General features: G+C 34.7%; 1 protein-coding gene across 1 annotated transcript in view; it reads right to left on the bottom strand.

Annotated features, from left to right (window-relative positions):
• LOC128242332 (uncharacterized) overlaps positions 1 to 20,889 on the bottom strand; it is a 32,191-nt gene extending 11,302 nt beyond the window's left edge. Inside the window, exons 1-4 of the mRNA XM_052959440.1 lie at positions 20,803 to 20,889; positions 18,580 to 18,685; positions 9,876 to 10,045; positions 2,354 to 2,523 (exon numbers count right to left, since the gene is read on the bottom strand). Of these exons, the coding sequence (XP_052815400.1) occupies positions 2,468 to 2,523; positions 9,876 to 10,045; positions 18,580 to 18,685; positions 20,803 to 20,845 (375 nt within the window). The 5' untranslated portion in view covers positions 20,846 to 20,889 and the 3' untranslated portion in view covers positions 2,354 to 2,467. The remainder of the gene's footprint in view (positions 1 to 2,353; positions 2,524 to 9,875; positions 10,046 to 18,579; positions 18,686 to 20,802) is intronic.
• Positions 20,890 to 23,104: the final 2,215 nt, after the last annotated feature.

Here is a 23,104-nt window from a genome sequence, read left to right as displayed (position 1 = left end):
GTCTTATATAACTGGTTTCAATGGATTTTCGCAAAATATGGCTCGTTCTAAGTCAAAAAATGAAAAAGTTGTCAAAACGTTCAATCTGTGAGAGTGCAGCTTTAACTCTGATGAATATATCATTCAATGTCTCTTTTATAGGCACTGACTCTCCATTTACAAACATTAGAATTCATAATGCTTAAAAAAGTATGCTTGTTTCAACTTCTCAACTTACCCTGCTTTTTTGCATGACCCTTAACCATTCTATTGTGTGTTGTTGTTTTTCATTTTCGTGATTTATGACTTTTCAAACTTTAAAAAATAATGGCCTTTTGGCTATCAACCATATCAGCAATGCTTATACTGATAAAATAAAACTCCAGGCATATCATTTATAGTTTTGGGTTTGACAACTTTCAACTTTTAAGATAGTAAATCATTTAACAAATATACTTATTTTCAACCCAATTCATTCCAACATAACAACTGAAACTGAGTCTTTTTAAGCCCCCCCCCCATGTAAAAGATATTTATCACCCTATAAATAGTTTCATTCAAATACTGTGCATTTGCATACCAGGTACATATTACTAGGTTTTCATGCATTTTCATTTATATCCTTTTCTTTCATACCTGTTCTATTTCATTGCTTATGAAATAGTGGCAGCATGTATTTTAGTATTGTATTAATTTGTCTGTGTGCATTCTTATTCCAAATATTGGTCATAATGTATATGTCGCACTTACACCAAATTATAACAAATATTCTTTCTATTGTTTATTACATTTCAGTGCAACTCTACCATTCCCAGCATACATACTAACTCTGTATATTTTGTTATCATGCTTATTACTCTTTGTTGTATGCAAAATGTATATAAAATGTCATATTGCTCATGTTCTTTCTTGTTTGTACATATGTTCATATTTCAGTAATACTCAATGCAGTATTTATTCTTATATTTCAATGTCATATTTTAAAGAATTGAGAAAATTTACAGGCAAAATAACATTAACACATTTCCACCAAACTTTGTACAAATGCTTCACTTTTCATGTATTAAAATATATTCCTCACTTCATTTCATTGTAACCTATAATTTTCAGCACTTTCTTCATAAATCTTTTGTGTCATTATATTTCTATACACATTAAGTGATCAACTTCCTAGTCATACCACTATCAACCTGCATCACATTCTACTCATCATTCTTATATCTTATGCCTTAAAATTGCATAATGCATGATGATTACATAATGTTTATTACCTATAAGTGTCAGTATATGCTAAACTTGTTTCCTTTGTTTAAAACATCCTGCATGCCTATAAATCATCTACGCCACAGAACAAGGAAAATGACATTAATAATGATGATCAGACTTCTTTCTTTCAGCTCATGTATAACCAACTTCTTTCAGTTTATGTTAAATGTATTTTTTTAATTGTGTTAAAATCTGTTACATAAGCAAACAGTTTTATGTGTTTTTCAGTTAGAAACAATGGCTCTGTAACACTTAATTATAACGGTCAACTTGTTTCGCGGAATATTAGCCAAAAGTAAACAGTGTTTTAAGCAGATGTCCTTACTTAGTTTTTTGGATAACTCTTTGGTGCTACTCCTGTTTAAAGTCAACATTTCACCAAAGTACTTCAAATTCTCAACGTTTCGAACTTTGCCCAGAATTTACCAAATCATGTTGGCATATTTAACATTTCAGCTATCATATCAGCCACTCCAAAAGAAAACCACCACTGTGGCCATGTTGTCTTTTATAAATGTGTGTATGTTGATACAGTTCACGAATAAAGTTATTTGATACAATTATGGTTTCTGTCATAGATATACCATCAGTTGTACAATTGTTAATGTGTTAAGTTTTATTTTCATTCCAAAACAACAGCCCAATTCTGTCATCTTTTAAGTAACTTCATTTCACTGACATCTACAATCAATGTTAGTCCTCACTTTATTTACTTTGTTCTGACCCTACATATAGACTTGCATAACCAATAGTTGGTCCGCGCTAACATCCAATTGCTGCATCTTGCAGCAACTTTTGTACTTGTATTACCATAGACTTGATGATCACACTGTCGGAACACTAACATGGCGCTATATCCAACTGAGCTACATGTAATTGGGTGACTGGTTACAATAACCTTTTTACTAGTTTTAGGCCAACAGAGGCACTCCTTCCATTTATCTTTGCCACCAATTAAGAAATCCTGGAATGAAAAGTTCGCCCAATGTGGGGCTCAAACCCACAATCGCAGGAACTCTAGCACAATACTCTAACTAATTGAGCTAACCGGGCGACTGGTTCTTACCCACACGATTCACATGTATCTACTTGTATATAAAACACTTACTCCAGATCCGAATCCTAAGCATTGGCCATGGTTCCCGACAAGTATATATTCCCTCATGCCATGCTACATTCCATGTGACTCCCATCAGTTTAAGGTTCAGCGGCCGGCAGCATTTTAAGTGGACTTTTCTAATAGTGGATAGTGGGCCGGGCCGGAATGGTAGGTTGTATCTGTAAGATAATTATAGGTTATTGTACTATACCTCATTGAAATGTCCAATCTTAAACTCTCATTTTCAACAAGTGACGGTACAATATGTTTCCGTAACACCAGATGTGGACGCACACGCTTACAAACAAAACGTCAAAATGAAATCAACGTTTATTATAGAGTCCAGGGAAAATAGAAAAAAGAAAACAAAACCACATTCTTACAAGTAAACATACATAAACATAACCTTTAGTTGAAAGGTGTTATTCATATTTCATATACCAAGCTTATTTGCTAAATACTGAGGCCAAGTATTTCCGTGGAAACTGCTCAAAGAAATACTGTGAAAAATGCCTGGCACTTCAAACCTCTAACAGCATACTGTGTTGGGCAGTAAGGATGTGGACAAGTGGGTGGGGCAGGGCAACACCCTTAATCATGTGACTTTCACCCACAAGAGGTCATACAACTTCTATGTGATGACCATTCTGAGATGTGCTGCTACCTCTGCCTGTCCTTGAATGACAGGTTAGAGCGTAAATTACTTATTTATTAAATGCAGCTGTTAATGTGACCTTCACCCACAAAAGGTAATTGAACATTAGTATTGGGCGAACTTGTATGAACTTACACATAAAACTGTTTTTGAATCTAAATACTAAAGTAATCCAGTCACTTATCCATTATTCATAATTTCTTAAAATCAGAATGTGCAGAAGCATCAGCTTGATCTCAGACCTGGTTAAGGGCATATACAAGATGACCAATTTCACACAGCATCCATCTAAGGCTGCTTAGGTAACAAGTCTCAACCAGGTAAGAGAAGTCAGAAAGTAGAACCAAGGCTCATTGAACACCTCTGGCAAGTTCATGCTGACAAAATTCAAGGACTTGAAAAAGAAACTGAATGTGGATGAGCTGGAGAAGAGGACAGTAGAACAGATGGACAGTGTCAGGCTTCTGGAAGCGCGAAGAGAAGATGGCAGAAGCCAACAGCCTGCTCTAGGAGATGTTGACTAAACCTGACCTGACTGGCACTTTCCAGCCTGATACCAGGGTTACACAACTGCTGTCTGATATTCAATCAGAACTTCCATCAGGAGAGATTATTCTCCCCCTGCCCTGTGACTGAAAATCAGGTGACTGTAGCAGTAAACTGTGCTAATCCTGTCAGGCATGAGGTCCACTTTCTCACTGTGTCAGCTGGCACTATCAAGATGACCAGGAAGTTCTCAGTTGACCATGACTGCAAGTCCATCAGACACCATGGGGACCAGCTGTATGTGGGCTCTGGCACAGCCCTGTACCTCTACACTACAGACGGCAAGCAAGTCAAGAACATATGTAGACAAATCAGGTGGTCGGAACATTTTGCTTTGAACCAAGCTGGCAAATGTGAGTGAGTATGAGCATGTGTTTGTGTGTTCATGGGCCTGGTGCAGGTTGAACCGGAAGGCAGTTAGAAGCTGGCCACAATGGTGGTGAGTAGAGAGGGCATCAACTGTCCTAGGGTAGTTTGGTACAGCTGCAACACTGGCAGACTGATTTTTGGTGGAGCTCAAAATAACACACTGGTGATGGAACTCTAGTAGAGAGACAGTCCAAAAGTCAACAAAAGCTGGGAATAGTTGATGAAGTTATAGAAGGGAAACAATGAGAGGGACAGAAATCAGATGCAAAACAGTAATATTATATATTATAACTGTAACTGCTTGAGTGTGTAAATCATATTTTAAATATAATTTAATTTAATTCAAATCAATTCATTGTAATCAGCATGCTAATTAGATTTTACTTATATAACCAGTGTGCGAAATTAACCTTTTTTAACTTGGAAGCAAATGGGGCTAAGACTTTGAGATTTCTGCAGCACGAGCCAAATTTCAGTAGCCAACAATTTAAAAGAAAGCATGGGGTACTTTACATATTTGAAAATAAGGAATGGTATTAAAACTGTACACTATCTTTTTTATTTAGTGTCAGATGCAAATATGGTGATAGAGTGGTCCTGTGTTGCCAGGGGGTTGGGAGGTAGCTGGTGGTTCGATGGAGGGGGTGCTGGCTCTGTCAACCTGTGTTTCACGGGGGTGGGATAGTTGGTGTAGGGGGTATGAAGGTCCTGTCAACATTAGTCCATACAAATAGCCGCTTCAGAGTCTTTGACAGTTTTTGTTTTGGCAAAGGCTAAAAGAGTTCCCTAAACGCACATTATTGTGGCTATTTCAATATATGCTGTTTGTAGTGCTAGTGACAGGATTACTAACATCTATTTAATATTTTCTGGTAACTCTATAATCAAAGTATTTTCGATAAAGTGATACATATATTTTGTGGTGATGTCATAACCTTGTTTCACTGTTTTTGAAGAGAAAACACATGTTATAAATATATTATCACATTTGTGTTTTTTAGCTCGACTATTTTAAGAATAAGGTGGGCTATACTATTCGCTCTGGGGTCGGTGTCCGGTTCAAGTTTTAGGGCAAGTTGGGATTTTCACTTATAAGTCCAATATCCTTCATTCAATTGACTTAATATCTCACACAGTTGATCAGGGCCATGCTACAGGAACTACATTGGCTTCCTGTGCAATGCAGAGTAGAGTACAAAATTCTAACACACACATTTAAAGCGCTCCATGACCAATCGCCTGCGTACATTGTGGACATTTTAGAAATATAAAGAGCATCCAGAAATCTGAGGTCGAAAAATAAGTCACTGACGTTAGTTGTGCCTAAATGTCGGACGGCGCGTTATGGTGACAGAAGTTTCCAGCCAGCATCAGCTAAGTTATGGAATGCCCTCCCAACTGACATCAGAGACTGTAACACCTTGCAAAGTTTTAAGAAGGCTCTGAAAACCCACTATTTTATACAGTATTATGGACGATAAGTGTTTTATTATTTTATTTCCGAGTGCAAGGATCTATTCGGGATTTAACTGCTTGTTGTTACTTTATCTTTAAATTTTATTGGTTTTCACTAACTCTGAAATTATTATTCTATTATTTTATAGTTATTTCAAACATTTTATATTATATTAATTTTGTACATTATAAATTTTAGGGCAGGTTGATATATTTATTGATAACATTTTAATATACCCTTCATTCACATTATCCTTAATACAAGTTATGGCCCCTGATTGACTTAGGTTAAAGTTTTAGGGCAAGTTAAAGTTTTAGGGCAAGTTGGGATTTTAATAAAAAAAACTTCTATACCTTCATTCAATGCATTTAATACTTCGCAGAATTATTGACGACCATCTTACACTAAGGAACATAACTTCATGTTAACCCTAAATACAAATTATTGCCCTTGAATGTTTTTTTTTCTTTTTAACTCTTCTTTTAATTTCTTTTGAAAGGCACATTTTTATATTCCTAACCACATTCTCATAAAGGGAAAACAAGATATTTGAATGACCTGTGTCATTGTTCGGGCGGGCTGGTGTTAGAGCAGCGTCAAAGTCACCTTATGTATCGAATAATTTTAGCTAGGTTTGACATAGAGAGACCAAACTTGGTATATGCAAAGAGTTTATGGAGACCTTTTATGGGAATGCGTTTGAGGCCCCTATGATCAAGGTCAAGGTTACTATTAATAGAAAAAGGGTTGGTTTTGAATTACTTAAGTAAGGGTCTTCTAATTGGTACCAAATTTGGTATATAGGGAGAGTTTATAGAGACCTTTCCTGAGATTGTGTTTTTGGCCCCGAGAGTTATGGTCTAGGTCAAGGTCAAAATAGAAATATGGTAAGTAGGGTACTGAATAACTCAAGTAAGGGTTGACATAGTGTGACCAAACTTGGTATATAGGACAAGTTTATGCAGATCTTTAATTTTTGTTGGCTCCCTAGGGTCGTTGTCACTGTTACTAAAAATAGATTACTGTTTCAGTTAAGGCGGACATACTGTGACCAAACTTGATATATGTAGGAAGAGTTTATAGCGCGGACACGAGTATGTGTACTCTGACATTTAAATATCTCGTGTGACTTTGATCTTTGAGTTATGGACCCTGGTCAATGTCACTGCTCATCGTCTCAATGAGGACAACATTTGAACCAAGCAATATGGTAATCCATCAATGCATAAGTAAGTTATAGCACGGACACGAAATGTTACAGCCAGACGGACAGACAGACTGATGAAGTGTTTCTGTAATCCCCTCCCCACTCCGTGGCGGGGGATTTGAAATTCTGTCAATATGTTAAGTGACAGTTGTGCCAATATCTTACAGTCACAATATATGACTTAACAGAGTAACATTATTTAATAACTTCATCATAATGATTACTTATCTTCCTATTGTTTTCTTGAATGTTCTGCAATTTCAATAATTATTTACAAAACATGTTCCTAAAATCAGAGACATTTGACAGTATTATAAGACTTCTCATTCAAGGTTTTGTCTATCTGAACACTGATGTTTGCATAACGCTCTGTAGATATCACTATGCTTTTGCTTAGTTTAATTCCCATTAATGTTTAAATTAATTTCTCATATGTACATATATTTAACAATATTCTTTTTTTTCAACATCTTACTTAAACAGTTACAAAATGTTAATTTACAAGAAATACTTGTATTTATATCACTATGTCATTTTGCCAATTTTCATATATGTACATATATATAACAATGTTCCGTTTTTCAACATCTCACTTAAACAGTTACAAAATGTTAATTTACAAGAAATACTTGTATTTATATCACTATGTCATTTTGCCATGTCACCCTTCTTTACTACCTGTTATGCTTAAAGCTGCACTCTCACAGATTTACCATTTGTACAACTTTTTTTATTGTTTGTCTTGGAAAGCGCAAATTTTGTGTTAATATCCGCAAACAAATGATTTAAGATTACTGACAAAAGATCAAATCACAGATTTTCATATTTCCATTTGAAAATTAATGTATTATGGCTTAAGCTGTTACTAACAGTTTAAGAAAATTGCATAAAACATCAATTTTTGAACTTAAGTATAAAAATCTGCAATCTTTTTTTGTCAGCAGTCTTATATAACTGGTTTCAATGGATTTTCGCAAAATATGGCTCGTTCTAAGTCAAAAAATGAAAAAGTTGTCAAAACGTTCAATCTGTGAGAGTGCAGCTTTAACTCTGATGAATATATCATTCAATGTCTCTTTTATAGGCACTGACTCTCCATTTACAAACATTAGAATTCATAATGCTTAAAAAAGTATGCTTGTTTCAACTTCTCAACTTACCCTGCTTTTTTGCATGACCCTTAACCATTCTATTGTGTGTTGTTGTTTTTCATTTTCGTGATTTATGACTTTTCAAACTTTAAAAAATAATGGCCTTTTGGCTATCAACCATATCAGCAATGCTTATACTGATAAATATAAAACTCCAGGCATATCATTTATAGTTTTGGGTTTGACAACTTTCAACTTTTAAGATAGTAAATCATTTAACAAATATACTTATTTTCAACCCAATTCATTCCAACATAACAACTGAAACTGAGTCTTTTTAAGCCCCCCCCCCCCATGTAAAAGATATTTATCACCCTATAAATAGTTTCATTCAAATACTGTGCATTTGCATACCAGGTACATATTACTAGGTTTTCATGCATTTTCATTTATATCCTTTTCTTTCATACCTGTTCTATTTCATTGCTTATGAAATAGTGGCAGCATGTATTTTAGTATTGTATTAATTTGTCTGTGTGCATTCTTATTCCAAATATTGGTCATAATGTATATGTCGCACTTACACCAAATTATAACAAATATTCTTTCTATTGTTTATTACATTTCAGTGCAACTCTACCATTCCCAGCATACATACTAACTCTGTATATTTTGTTATCATGCTTATTACTCTTTGTTGTATGCAAAATGTATATAAAATGTCATATTGCTCATGTTCTTTCTTGTTTGTACATATGTTCATATTTCAGTAATACTCAATGCAGTATTTATTCTTATATTTCAATGTCATATTTTAAAGAATTGAGAAATTTACAGGCAAAATAACATTAACACATTTCCACCAAACTTTGTACAAATGCTTCACTTTTCATGTATTAAAATATATTCCTCACTTCATTTCATTGTAACCTATAATTTTCAGCACTTTCTTCATAAATCTTTTGTGTCATTATATTTCTATACACATTAAGTGATCAACTTCCTAGTCATACCACTATCAACCTGCATCACATTCTACTCATCATTCTTATATCTTATGCCTTAAAATTGCATAATGCATGATGATTACATAATGTTTATTACCTATAAGTGTCAGTATATGCTAAACTTGTTTCCTTTGTTTAAAACATCCTGCATGCCTATAAATCATCTACGCCACAGAACAAGGAAAATGACATTAATAATGATGATCAGACTTCTTTCTTTCAGCTCATGTATAACCAACTTCTTTCAGTTTATGTTAAATGTATTTTTTTAATTGTGTTAAAATCTGTTACATAAGCAAACAGTTTTATGTGTTTTTCAGTTAGAAACAATGGCTCTGTAACACTTAATTATAACGGTCAACTTGTTTCGCGGAATATTAGCCAAAAGTAAACAGTGTTTTAAGCAGATGTCCTTACTTAGTTTTTTGGATAACTCTTTGGTGCTACTCCTGTTTAAAGTCAACATTTCACCAAAGTACTTCAAATTCTCAACGTTTCGAACTTTGCCCAGAATTTACCAAATCATGTTGGCATATTTAACATTTCAGCTATCATATCAGCCACTCCAAAAGAAAACCACCACTGTGGCCATGTTGTCTTTTATAAATGTGTGTATGTTGATACAGTTCACGAATAAAGTTATTTGATACAATTATGGTTTCTGTCATAGATATACCATCAGTTGTACAATTGTTAATGTGTTAAGTTTTATTTTCATTCCAAAACAACAGCCCAATTCTGTCATCTTTTAAGTAACTTCATTTCACTGACATCTACAATCAATGTTAGTCCTCACTTTATTTACTTTGTTCTGACCCTACATATAGACTTGCATAACCAATAGTTGGTCCGCGCTAACATCCAATTGCTGCATCTTGCAGCAACTTTTGTACTTGTATTACCATAGACTTGATGATCACACTGTCGGAACACTAACATGGCGCTATATCCAACTGAGCTACATGTAATTGGGTGACTGGTTACAATAACCTTTTTACTAGTTTTAGGCCAACAGAGGCACTCCTTCCATTTATCTTTGCCACCAATTAAGAAATCCTGGAATGAAAAGTTCGCCCAATGTGGGGCTCAAACCCACAATCGCAGGAACTCTAGCACAATACTCTAACTAATTGAGCTAACCGGGCGACTGGTTCTTACCCACACGATTCACATGTATCTACTTGTATATAAAACACTTACTCCAGATCCGAATCCTAAGCATTGGCCATGGTTCCCGACAAGTATATATTCCCTCATGCCATGCTACATTCCATGTGACTCCCATCAGTTTAAGGTTCAGCGGCCGGCAGCATTTTAAGTGGACTTTTCTAATAGTGGATAGTGGGCCGGGCCGGAATGGTAGGTTGTATCTGTAAGATAATTATAGGTTATTGTACTATACCTCATTGAAATGTCCAATCTTAAACTCTCATTTTCAACAAGTGACGGTACAATATGTTTCCGTAACACCAGATGTGGACGCACACGCTTACAAACAAAACGTCAAAATGAAATCAACGTTTATTATAGAGTCCAGGGAAAATAGAAAAAAGAAAACAAAACCACATTCTTACAAGTAAACATACATAAACATAACCTTTAGTTGAAAGGTGTTATTCATATTTCATATACCAAGCTTATTTGCTAAATACTGAGGCCAAGTATTTCCGTGGAAACTGCTCAAAGAAATACTGTGAAAAATGCCTGGCACTTCAAACCTCTAACAGCATACTGTGTTGGGCAGTAAGGATGTGGACAAGTGGGTGGGGCAGGGCAACACCCTTAATCATGTGACTTTCACCCACAAGAGGTCATACAACTTCTATGTGATGACCATTCTGAGATGTGCTGCTACCTCTGCCTGTCCTTGAATGACAGGTTAGAGCGTAAATTACTTATTTATTAAATGCAGCTGTTAATGTGACCTTCACCCACAAAAGGTAATTGAACATTAGTATTGGGCGAACTTGTATGAACTTACACATAAAACTGTTTTTGAATCTAAATACTAAAGTAATCCAGTCACTTATCCATTATTCATAATTTCTTAAAATCAGAATGTGCAGAAGCATCAGCTTGATCTCAGACCTGGTTAAGGGCATATACAAGATGACCAATTTCACACAGCATCCATCTAAGGCTGCTTAGGTAACAAGTCTCAACCAGGTAAGAGAAGTCAGAAAGTAGAACCAAGGCTCATTGAACACCTCTGGCAAGTTCATGCTGACAAAATTCAAGGACTTGAAAAAGAAACTGAATGTGGATGAGCTGGAGAAGAGGACAGTAGAACAGATGGACAGTGTCAGGCTTCTGGAAGCGCGAAGAGAAGATGGCAGAAGCCAACAGCCTGCTCTAGGAGATGTTGACTAAACCTGACCTGACTGGCACTTTCCAGCCTGATACCAGGGTTACACAACTGCTGTCTGATATTCAATCAGAACTTCCATCAGGAGAGATTATTCTCCCCCTGCCCTGTGACTGAAAATCAGGTGACTGTAGCAGTAAACTGTGCTAATCCTGTCAGGCATGAGGTCCACTTTCTCACTGTGTCAGCTGGCACTATCAAGATGACCAGGAAGTTCTCAGTTGACCATGACTGCAAGTCCATCAGACACCATGGGGACCAGCTGTATGTGGGCTCTGGCACAGCCCTGTACCTCTACACTACAGACGGCAAGCAAGTCAAGAACATATGTAGACAAATCAGGTGGTCGGAACATTTTGCTTTGAACCAAGCTGGCAAATGTGAGTGAGTATGAGCATGTGTTTGTGTGTTCATGGGCCTGCAACCCACTGGTGCAGGTTGAACCGGAAGGCAGTTAGAAGCTGGCCACAATGGTGGTGAGTAGAGAGGGCATCAACTGTCCTAGGGTAGTTTGGTACAGCTGCAACACTGGCAGACTGATTTTTGGTGGAGCTCAAAATAACACACTGGTGATGGAACTCTAGTAGAGAGACAGTCCAAAAGTCAACAAAAGCTGGGAATAGTTGATGAAGTTATAGAAGGGAAACAATGAGAGGGACAGAAATCAGATGCAAAACAGTAATATTATATATTATAACTGTAACTGCTTGAGTGTGTAAATCATATTTTAAATATAATTTAATTTAATTCAAATCAATTCATTGTAATCAGCATGCTAATTAGATTTTACTTATATAACCAGTGTGCGAAATTAACCTTTTTTAACTTGGAAGCAAATGGGGCTAAGACTTTGAGATTTCTGCAGCACGAGCCAAATTTCAGTAGCCAACAATTTAAAAGAAAGCATGGGGTACTTTACATATTTGAAAATAAGGAATGGTATTAAAACTGTACACTATCTTTTTTATTTAGTGTCAGATGCAAATATGGTGATAGAGTGGTCCTGTGTTGCCAGGGGGTTGGGAGGTAGCTGGTGGTTCGATGGAGGGGGTGCTGGCTCTGTCAACCTGTGTTTCACGGGGGTGGGATAGTTGGTGTAGGGGGTATGAAGGTCCTGTCAACATTAGTCCATACAAATAGCCGCTTCAGAGTCTTTGACAGTTTTTGTTTTGGCAAAGGCTAAAAGAGTTCCCTAAACGCACATTATTGTGGCTATTTCAATATATGCTGTTTGTAGTGCTAGTGACAGGATTACTAACATCTATTTAATATTTTCTGGTAACTCTATAATCAAAGTTTGTTTGAAAGGCAACAACAATAATAGCATCCAATCTTCAGTATTGACAGTCTGAAATAAGATTTTTGTCAAAATAAGTTGGTAACCGGTGTCGAGGTTAACATTGACCCGTCATTTTTTCAAATAACAAGCCTGTGAATTGTATGTTTAATGTGTAAGTTTAAATATTTCATTATTAATATTTATAATTGAAAGACTTTTTTAAATTTACTTCTGTATCATATTATATCTCATGAGATGTATATATCAAGAAATACCAGATGGCGTTCAAGATGACCGCCATAGATATCTTCTTTTTTATCTCTAAATATTGCACACATTTATATATATAAGCTTGTTTATTTTAATCTATATTGTTCTTGTTCCCAGTGTACCTAAAATGTACATGCAGCATTGTTGACCTCAAGTTCAAGTCAAGATCCTTTCACGTTCAATGAATTAAATGGCCACAAAATTTGATACTAATTCAATTTGTGTGTATCTGGGATAACATATTAAATGTTATTTGATTTTTTTTTCAGTTACATCAGCTATCTTTTTATAGAGTCGTTAACATAATTTAGTAATCTACTAGTGTTATGGAAAGGTAAAGGAGCCTCTCAGATTATATCCAATATCTTCACCAAATCCAATATGCCCACCACGTGGCATTGATTACTTGTCTCAACTATAGAGCTGAACATTAGTTTGGTTGGCTTTGAATGCGCTTTATGGTTGCCAAAATGTGAAGTTATTTGGCACTGAAAAGGCCTAATATGAAAAACACGTGGCTCTAAATGAGCTAAATTGCTGCCAACATGGTTGTAGTCTAATAGGGACTGAAAATGCTAAATGACAGCTGCACCTTTTTGTTTGTTCGGTTTTGAATGGACTTTAAGGTTGCCAAAATCTGACTGAGTAGGCTAATGAGAGCTACACATAGGTTTGTGTTGCACTGAATGGGGCCCAAATGATGCAATCTTTAGGTCTTAATTAGATTTTTATACATGTTCTATGGCTCTTAAAAGCGTTATGGTTGCCAAAATAGGTCTCTTTGGCACTGAATATGCTTAATTAGAGCTGCGCATGTGTTTGGTTCGTTTTAAATGGTCTTAATGGTCAGTGACAAGAGTTGGTCTATTTGGCCTATATTTGACTTAATAAGAACTGCATATTGGTTTGGGCGATATTGTTGCCAAACTTTAATATTTGGCACTGATCATGCTCAATAAAAGTTTAATTTGTGTCAAAATGTGGCGCTTTTGAAACTGAGTAGGCTTTATTACATTTAATCGCTTTACTGCAGACAACTAGGTATTATTTTTTCCATCTGCTGTAAGATTTGCTTCCCTTGACTTGAAACAGTATGAAACAAGTAGAGTATACATGTTTGTTGTTGTCTGTAATGCAGCAATTGATACAATGGCAATTGGTTATGAATTCGTTGATTTTTTTGACAAAATTTGAAATACTTAAGCAAAACAATGAAAATAATGATGTAAACAACAACTTACATTGAAAATGCAAGAGAAAAACAACTAACTGAAAATAAATAACAACAAAAACAAAAAATGGTAGAGCAAGTAAGGTATAAAACCGTAGACGTGGACAAAATTATATCTGAAAACATTTACAATTTACATTCATTTAAAAGAACAAACAGCGATAATTATAAAAGTTAATGATTTTACTCTTAAAATGAGATTCAAAAAATATTCAATTCATTCCTGCGACTGAGCTTAATGAATTTTTGTGTCAATTTTATATTTCTAATAGAAATCAAAATTGTGACAAGAATGTGCCAACAAGCCTTTAAAGCTTTGAGCTATGTCGAGAGACATCTTGAATATGTAAACACAAAACTATCTGTCATTCATGATGTTGAATTTGCTAAAGTGAGACACGTCTTGAAAAGCAAACAGAAACAACTGAAGATGATGGCAACAAGCCATGAGCAGCCGAGACTCTCACTGACACCCATCTAGAGCAGATGTTTCAGCCCCACACTCATGGTAATACCAGTGCACGAGCCCTCATCCATACCATTTGGTACACATGCACTACATTTTTTTGGTATGGGTACTGGAGCTGAAAAACGTACCACGTTCACCTGGGGTTGGACACTGGAACTGGGCTTGAGTTCATTAACCTCAAAACTGAGCGACAAACAAAAACAAAGACTGGTGAAAACACTCAAAATGTTAAGTAAGAAGAGTTTTTATTACAGTAAAACTGCGATCAATAACTGAGGACGCTGGGGACAATTATCGGTAAGTCGAAAACGGTGAAAATTATGACCTTGAGGTGATCATAATGTTTTGTGCGTGATCTGTGTATTTGGAAGTGACAATGGTGCTCGATTCAGTTTGCTTGAATGTAATATAAAAAGATGAAATGTAATAAAAATGTTAAGTGATTTCATTAATGCCGTGACTTTTTATATAAAATGAAGGAATACGTAAAAGCAAATTCAAATGAACTTGATTTTGAAATGCTTAAGTGCATCATAAAATAGTTATATCATATATACACAAAGATTCATGTTTTATTGCGACGTGGACAAATTTGCACCTGGGGTATTATTTAGACACGTTGATATGGTAATTCAGAACATTTAATTTATTCAATAAAATGCAAATAGTTTGTGTTGAAAAGAACTTTGACAATGATGAAGCTAATATTACCAAGGTAAAATATCAATTTCTGCATAAAGTAAAACTCTTATTCACTGAGTGATGTTATGTTGCAGTAATTAAAGATGGGAAAAAACGATATCTGTCTACCAAAAATGCAAATGTCATATTGTCGGAAAATATTTTAACTGCATGAAGTCACGTTAATTTTATTAAAAAAGAAAATGAAAAAAGAGTGTTAAGTCAATAACGTATTAAGAATAAGTTGAAATAGGAGTGTGATAGCATTTATAAATAAATGTATTTAAAAGTTGAGCATATCATTTTGATAGCATATGATTCTCCAAGGGAGACCAAATAGCTTAACTAAAAAAATAATTTCTAAATAAACAAGAGCTGTCATAGAGACTCGACTATTCCGCCGCTTTTCACTGTAAGGATTGAAAAGTTTTGGCAAAACATGCATGGATCACTATTAGATTAGATTTCAATGCAATACATGATGTGCTGAGATATTAAAATAAATGTGGTAACATGCAAAATTTTAACCAGAATTTTTAAGTCTAATAATAAAGGGCCATTATTTGCAACATACAATTATCTAACTTGGTTATTCAATTAGGTTGGGTGGTTGAATGCCATTGTATAAAGTCTCAATGCAATACATCAATGGACTTTGAAAATTTGAGGTGATACGCAAACTTTAACATACATTTTAAGTCGAAAAAGGGCCATAATTTTGTCAAAATGCTTGATAGAGTTACCTCATCCTGTGTACAGGTTGGGGACATGATGGTGAACAATCTTGCAATGTTTCAAAGCCAGATGTAAATGGACTTTGAAAATATTTGAGGTAGTACGCAAACTTTAACGTAATTTTAAGTAGAAAAAGGGGCATAATTGTGTTAAAATGCTTAATAGAGTTACCTCCTCCTGTGTACAGGTTGGGGGCTTGATTGTGAACAAGTGTGCAAAGTCTCCAAGGAAGACCAAATAGCTAAACTAAAAAACAAACCCCAATAAAAAATAGACATGATCTTTCAGTCCTTTGTAGACTTAGTCTTCTAAGAAATTAAAAAAAGGTTTACTTAGTAAACAAAATTGTATTATTATAAATTTTCTTTCTTTACTATTACACGGTTAAGCCATTCAAAATTAACAAATACTAAAATATAGATTGTTGCGTTATCTGATATGAAATACCACTGGTCAATTTCACACTAAATCAATATTTATATGAAAAACTACAGAAACCTGAAGACCTTGGGGCAAGTTTGTACCTATGTGTAAATTTACCCCATGGGTATTTCCATTCATATGCACCTATTTTTACCTGGGGTTCATTGGCCCACAGGGGTGTATTTGCCCCTGAGGGTAAGTTTACAAGTTTTTACAAGTTTATTGATACACTTAGCACATACATACATGTGATAAATGGTTATACAACAGTATATTAATAACTACAATAACCAGGCTGTGGGTTGTTACTATCAGAAGGAAGAAATAATGCGGAAAAGTGGCTACACATTTATAAAAATAATATTGTTATATAATCCAATTAATATAAATACTGTAAAATATTTAAATCTCTTGGAAACAACACTACTCATCTTTTATTGAGACAACCCTCAAGAAACCCAAGTGTGTATTGCCACTGGTAATGTTTGTAGGAAGTTTCATGTCAATATCAATGTGTTCTAGTTATTGCCAAGTTGATGATTAGCCGCAGTAGATGACAACTGAATGACTATCATGCTACTGTGACTTTTTATTCTTTACGAAAAACAGACAAGAGAAAAAATAGAATATCATGGAAATAAGAATCTCACCCTACCCTAAAGCCATGTTGTCTAATTTATTGTGTTCGACATGGCTTTGGCATATAACGACAAAAAGTCAAGTAAAGAGTGCCTTATCAGACCTTCATGGCTCAGACTATTAGCTTGTATATTACTTAGCAATTTTTTTAACTTTGAGAAGGTTACAGACAACAGAATAATTTTCCTATAAATTCTATAGTCAATTGACCAATTTGAATACATGATAACACTGATTGCTATCGCTCCACGACCCCGAACACCATTTATTGGGGAAAAGCTCCACTTGTGTACTAAACATTAAACAACATTGGAAAAAGGTTACATTTTCCCTTAGAAAAAAATGTATTGGTTGAACGTAACCACTGTGTATTCGGTAAAATGACAATATCTGGTGTACGAGGACAAACAATGCGGTGAAAATTTTAACAAGAGGGCCAAGATGGCCCTATATCTCTCACCTCAGTAAAACTATGGGCTAAAGACAAATTGATAATTAAAGGGCAATAACAGGGATTTGGCTTCTCTGCTGTATTATGCCCATTCACATTATCACCAAATTTGTTATGATAGGACAAATGCTTAAAAAGTTATTGATAGGACAGGAGAAATTTTAGGTAATTTTTTTGATAGGAGCGCAATAACTCTCGGGTAATTACAGCAATTTTGCTAATTATCAAACACGTTCATACACATTCTTACCAAATTTAGTCATAATTGGACAAAGGGTTAAAAAGTAATCGATCGGACTACATACTGGAGGGTTCCTGTCTGCCCTTCCATACACCATAGGTGGAACTATTATACGTCCGGTTTTCAAACACATGACAAATATGTATTTGTTTTAAAAGATACAAAGGGCAACAACTCATACAATATTTTGGTTGAATGTTATGTAACTCGTCAATAAAACTCCCAATATACTGTGAATAAGCTGATGAAGTTGGAACCGTCAATGATTTTAAAACAATAAATAACAATAAAAAAACCCAGATGACCCATATTCAAACTTGTCTGAACAAGGTTTTTCTGTATTTGGGCTCTGTGACCAAGTTTTTGGCCCCAAATGACCCATATTCGAACTTCAGCAAGAAATCATCAAAACAGCCTGACAAACAAATTTTTGGGATATTTGGGCTGAAAATGTTACCTCAAGGGTGCAACGTTTTTCCGTGTTTGGGCTTTGTGACTTAGTTTTTGACTCCAGATGACCCATATTCGATTATGAGCTATAAATCATCAAAACAACCTTTTGACATATCTCCAGGATATTTGGGCTGAAATGGTTACCTCTAAAGTGTTAACAAGGTCTTTCCATATTTGGTCTCTGTGACCTAGTTTTTGACCCCAGATGACTCATATTCGAACTTGAGCTAGAAATCATTGAAACAACCTTTCTGACAAATTTCCAGAATGTTAGTTTTTTACCCCAGATGACCCATATTCGAAATCGTCCAAGTTATTACTGGGACAAACATCCTGACCAAGTTTCGTGACAATTAAGGCAAAAATGTGACCCCTAGAGTGTTAACGAACTAAGTGTGGACGGACAACAGACGACGGATAACGGACGACAGACAATCATCGATCCTAATAGCTCACACTCAGCCTACGGCTAAGGTGAGCTAACAATAAAAAGTACATCAAGCAGATTCAGCATGTTCAGCCAGTTTTTGAAATTACAAATCATTCAGAAACCTATTTATATGGAAGGTAGCAAATGGTCAGAGATGGTATAGCCATACTTTGATTAACAATTAAGGAAATAAGGCATGTCATAATGAGGAGGCACTTCTGAATTGGTGTTATTTACCTTGAGAAAGCTTCATACTGTAGTAGAGTCGCTGTCTTTGAGCACACCGAGCTGGATGTATTTTCCACCCCACCATCTTTTTTGAAGGCTGCATGCAAGGAAGGATCTGAAACATATCAAGCTTGTCGGAAAACAGCTCATTGAGCTAATGTTTCTTGTTAGCATATTCCTGACTAAAATAAAGATTCTTTCTTTTATCTTGTATCTTAGGGTTAAATGAGTTTCACAAAATTAAATAAGTGTATTAAATTAAAAGGCCCATCATATCTTGTCCTTTTTTCTGTTAAAAACTGCCATAAACTGAAAGGCAGCTCCATATAAATGAAAATCAATAAAAAAAATATATACTAAAGTGACCACAATTTATTTAAAAACATATGTTCATATTTTCAAAACTGCAATAAAATTATATAAAAAGAACAGTAGTGAAAGAATAGTTGTGAATTAAACAACAATTAAATGATAATGTGAGTTTTATAATCTTTAATATGACATTAAATATCCTTCCGGGCACTAAAGCTCATTTCCTAACAAGGGGCAAACTTGCATACAAGGGTTTAATTCCCACTTTTTATATTTGCCTTCATCTACAAGGGTCAATCTTGTTATATAAGCGTGACTGTTGCTATTATCTACAAGGTCCAATCTTGTCATATAATGTGACTATTGCCCTTACCTACAAGGGTCAATCTTGTCATATAATGTGACTATTGCTATTATCTACCAGGGTCTATCTCTTCATATAATGTTCCTATTGCTATTATCTACAAGGTCCAATCTCGTCATACAATGTTCCTATTGCTATTATCTATAAGGGTCAATATTGTCATTTAATGTGACTATTGCTATTATCTACAAGGTCAATCTCGTCATATAATGTTCCTATTGCTATTATCTATAAGGGTCAATCTCGTCATACAATGTTCCTATTGATATTATCTATAAGGGTCAATCTCGTCATTTAATGTGACTCTTGCTATTACCTACAAGAGTCAATCTCGTCATATAATGTGACTATTGCTATTATCTACCAGGGTCAATCTTGTCATATAATGTGACTATTGCTATTATCTACCAGGGTCTATCTCTTCATACAATGTTCCTATTGCTATTACCTACAAGGGTCAATCTTGTCATATAATGTGACTATTGCTATTATCTACCAGGGTCTATCTCTTCATATAATGTTCCTATTGCTATTATCTACAAGGTCCAATCTCGTCATACAATGTTCCTATTGCTATTATCTACAAGAGTCAATCTCGTCATATAATGTTCCTATTGCTATTATCTACAAGGGTCAATCTTGTCATATAATGTTCCTATTGCTATTATGTACAAGAGTCAATCTTGTCATATAGTGTGACTATGGCTATTCTCTACAAGGGTCAATCTCGTCATATAATGTTCCTATTGCTATTATCTACAAGGGTCAATCTTGTCATATAATATTCCTATTGATATTATCTATAAGGGTCAATCTTGTCATTTAATGTGACTATTGCTATTATGTACAAGAGTCAATCTCGTCATATAATGTTCCTTTTGCTATTATCTACAAGGGTCAATCTCGTCATACAATATTCCTATTGCTATTATCTATAAGGGTTAATCTTGTCATTTAATGTGACTATTGCTATTATCTACAAGAGTCAATCTCGTCATATAATGTTCCTATTGCTATTATCTACAAGGGTCAATCTCGTCATACAATGTTCCTATTGCTATTATCTACAAGGGTCAATCTTGTCATATAATGTGACTATTGCTATTATGTACAAGAGTCAATCTTGTCATATAATGTGACTATTGCTATTATCTACAAGGGTCAATCTTGGCATATAATGTGACTATTGCTATTATCTGCAAGGGTCAATCTCAGCATATAAATTGACTATTGCTATTATCTACAAGGGTCAATCTTGTCATATATTATGACTATTGCTATTATCTATAAGGGTCAATCTCATCATATAATGTGACTATTGCTATTATCTACAAAGGTCAATCTCGTCACATAATGTAACTCTTGCTATTATCTACAAGGGTCAATCTTGGCACATAATGTGACCATTACTGTTATCTACAAGGGTCACTCTTGGCATATAATGTTCCTATTGCTATTATCTACAAGGGTCAATCTCGTCATATAATGATACTATTGCTATTATCTACAAGGGTCAATCTTATATAAGCATGACTACTGCTATGTTCAATACCAACCTTGGTGTATAATGGCCAGTTGGTCCACAGCAGATTTTTTCATCCCAGGATCAACTGAGAGGGATGTAAATATCTCATACACCTTCCGCAACCCATCCACCTGAAAAGCATGACAAGACACTATAAGGATATTTATCATGAATGTAAAACATTTAACAATCCCTTCTTTAGAGACTAACATGACAGTCAGCCTGTGAGTTCCTGGCATGTATAATTCCAAGTCAGTTAGACTTAGACCTATCACTGGGTGTGATTTTTTTATTTTTGTATGATTTTCTGTAAAATCATAATGACAAAAGAAAGGCTCCCTCGATTTTTTCATTCTGATTTTACCTAATATGTTTAAACTATCACAAAATAATAACAGTTATATATGCCAAACTTAATCATCATGAACCATAAGATAATTATGCACTGTGTTTTTTTTTACCAATTTAGGGCCAATTTAGTTCGGCCACATCTTTAATCTCAAAATGTACACTTTTGTCATACCATAAGTGAAAATAAAATTCCCATGTCTTTTTATTTATTTTTTTGAAATTTATTTCTCAAACATTTTGACCCCATAACCATTTTTGTGTAGAACAGGGAGTGGTTGACATTTACTATATTTTGCAAGGATTCCAAAGAGGCTCCTACATATCAATAAATGTGTCCCTTCTTGAAATCAAAGACACTGTCACTGTTACTGAAGACAAAGAAACTCAAGTTCATCTCTTATGATGCCCATTGTCATTGAGAATTATTTAACATTTCAGTATCCATTATTAATAAAATTGACAATAATATTGACTTAAAAAAACTTTTGCCCACCAAATGGGCAATCATTTGACTTATTGTTTTAATCAATTTGTACTCAGATATCCTTCTTACAGTAGTAGCATACTAATGACATTGACGAGCTATTAACAAAAACTTGCACTCTCTGATTTCGTCAATTTATTGATCAAGTTTTCAATATTGCTCTCTCAGATCAATACTTTTGAAAATGTCATATGTTGTCAATAATAAAATCCAAATCATGGATTGGATGCTTTAAAGAGACTCACTCATGTTTTGGCACCAATTTATTTCCCCTGGCAATGCATCTGAAAGCACTATTTTACTCTTTAATACTCACATTGTATAAAAACAGGAGCTGTCACAGAGACAGCGCTCGACTATTCCGCCGCTTTTCAGTGCAAGGATTGAAAAGTTTTGGCGAAACATGCATGGATCACTGTTAGATTAGATTTCAATGCAATACATGATGTGCTGAGATATTAACATTAATGTGGTTACATGGAAAATTTTAACCAGAATTTTAAGTCTAATAAATAGAGGGTCATTATTTGCAAAATACAGTTATCTCACTTGGTTATTCAATTTAATTTGGGTGATTGAATACCATTGTATAAAGTCTCAATGCAATACATCAAGTAGTTGCTGAGATATTATCCTATGTGTGCTAACATGAAAGACCTTAACCAGAATTTCTAAGTCGCATACTAAAGGGGCAAAAATTATATAACATGAAAGATAGAGTTATCTTACTTGATTAAAGAAGAAGGTTAAATGGTTGGAAGCCTGTGTATAATATTTCAATGCAATACATGATGTATACACTGAGGTATTGACTTAAATGTGGTTACATGCGAAACCTTAACCAGAATTTCTATGTCGAATAAAAAAGGGGCCATTATTTGAATTTAATGCAAACCAAAGTTATCTAACTTGGTAAATTAAGTAGGTTGGATGGTTGAGTACCATTGTATAAAGTCTCAATGCAATACCTTTAGTAGTTGCTGAGATATTAACCTATGTGTGCTTGCATGCAAAACCTTAACCAAGGTGTGACGCCGACGCTTGGGTGAGTTGTATAGCTCTCCATATTCTTCAAATAGTCGAGCTAAAATACACTAAAAATATTACTTTTACATTTACAATATTCTTGTCAGTTTTATTATTCTTGGAAGAGTGCTATTCTACCTCAAGTAAGTTACTTCAATCAAGAAAGAAAATTATCCGCTAAATCACAGAGGTTGCATGAAAGCTTGAGCATTTGTTTTGAAGTTCATGATTCTATTATATTTAGAGAAAACCTTAAAAATACTGTTAAAATATATAATTTAGAGATCTTTGACTTAAATAAAATTAAAGTGAAAACATGAATCATTTTGATCATTCATGCATTAGAGGACATTAGAGCTGTAAGCATTCGATGTATAAATCTCGGTCATACCCTAATACTTAAATCTAGAATGTATTCCTACACTTTAAATTTGTTTAAAGGATATCAATTTACAAGGTATAAAAGCCGAAT

Source organism: Mya arenaria, chromosome 8, assembly GCF_026914265.1.
Source record: "Mya arenaria isolate MELC-2E11 chromosome 8, ASM2691426v1".
In the NCBI taxonomy this organism is placed as follows: Eukaryota; Metazoa; Mollusca; class Bivalvia; order Myida; family Myidae; genus Mya; species Mya arenaria.
This window is presented reverse-complemented; position numbering and strand designations above follow the sequence as displayed.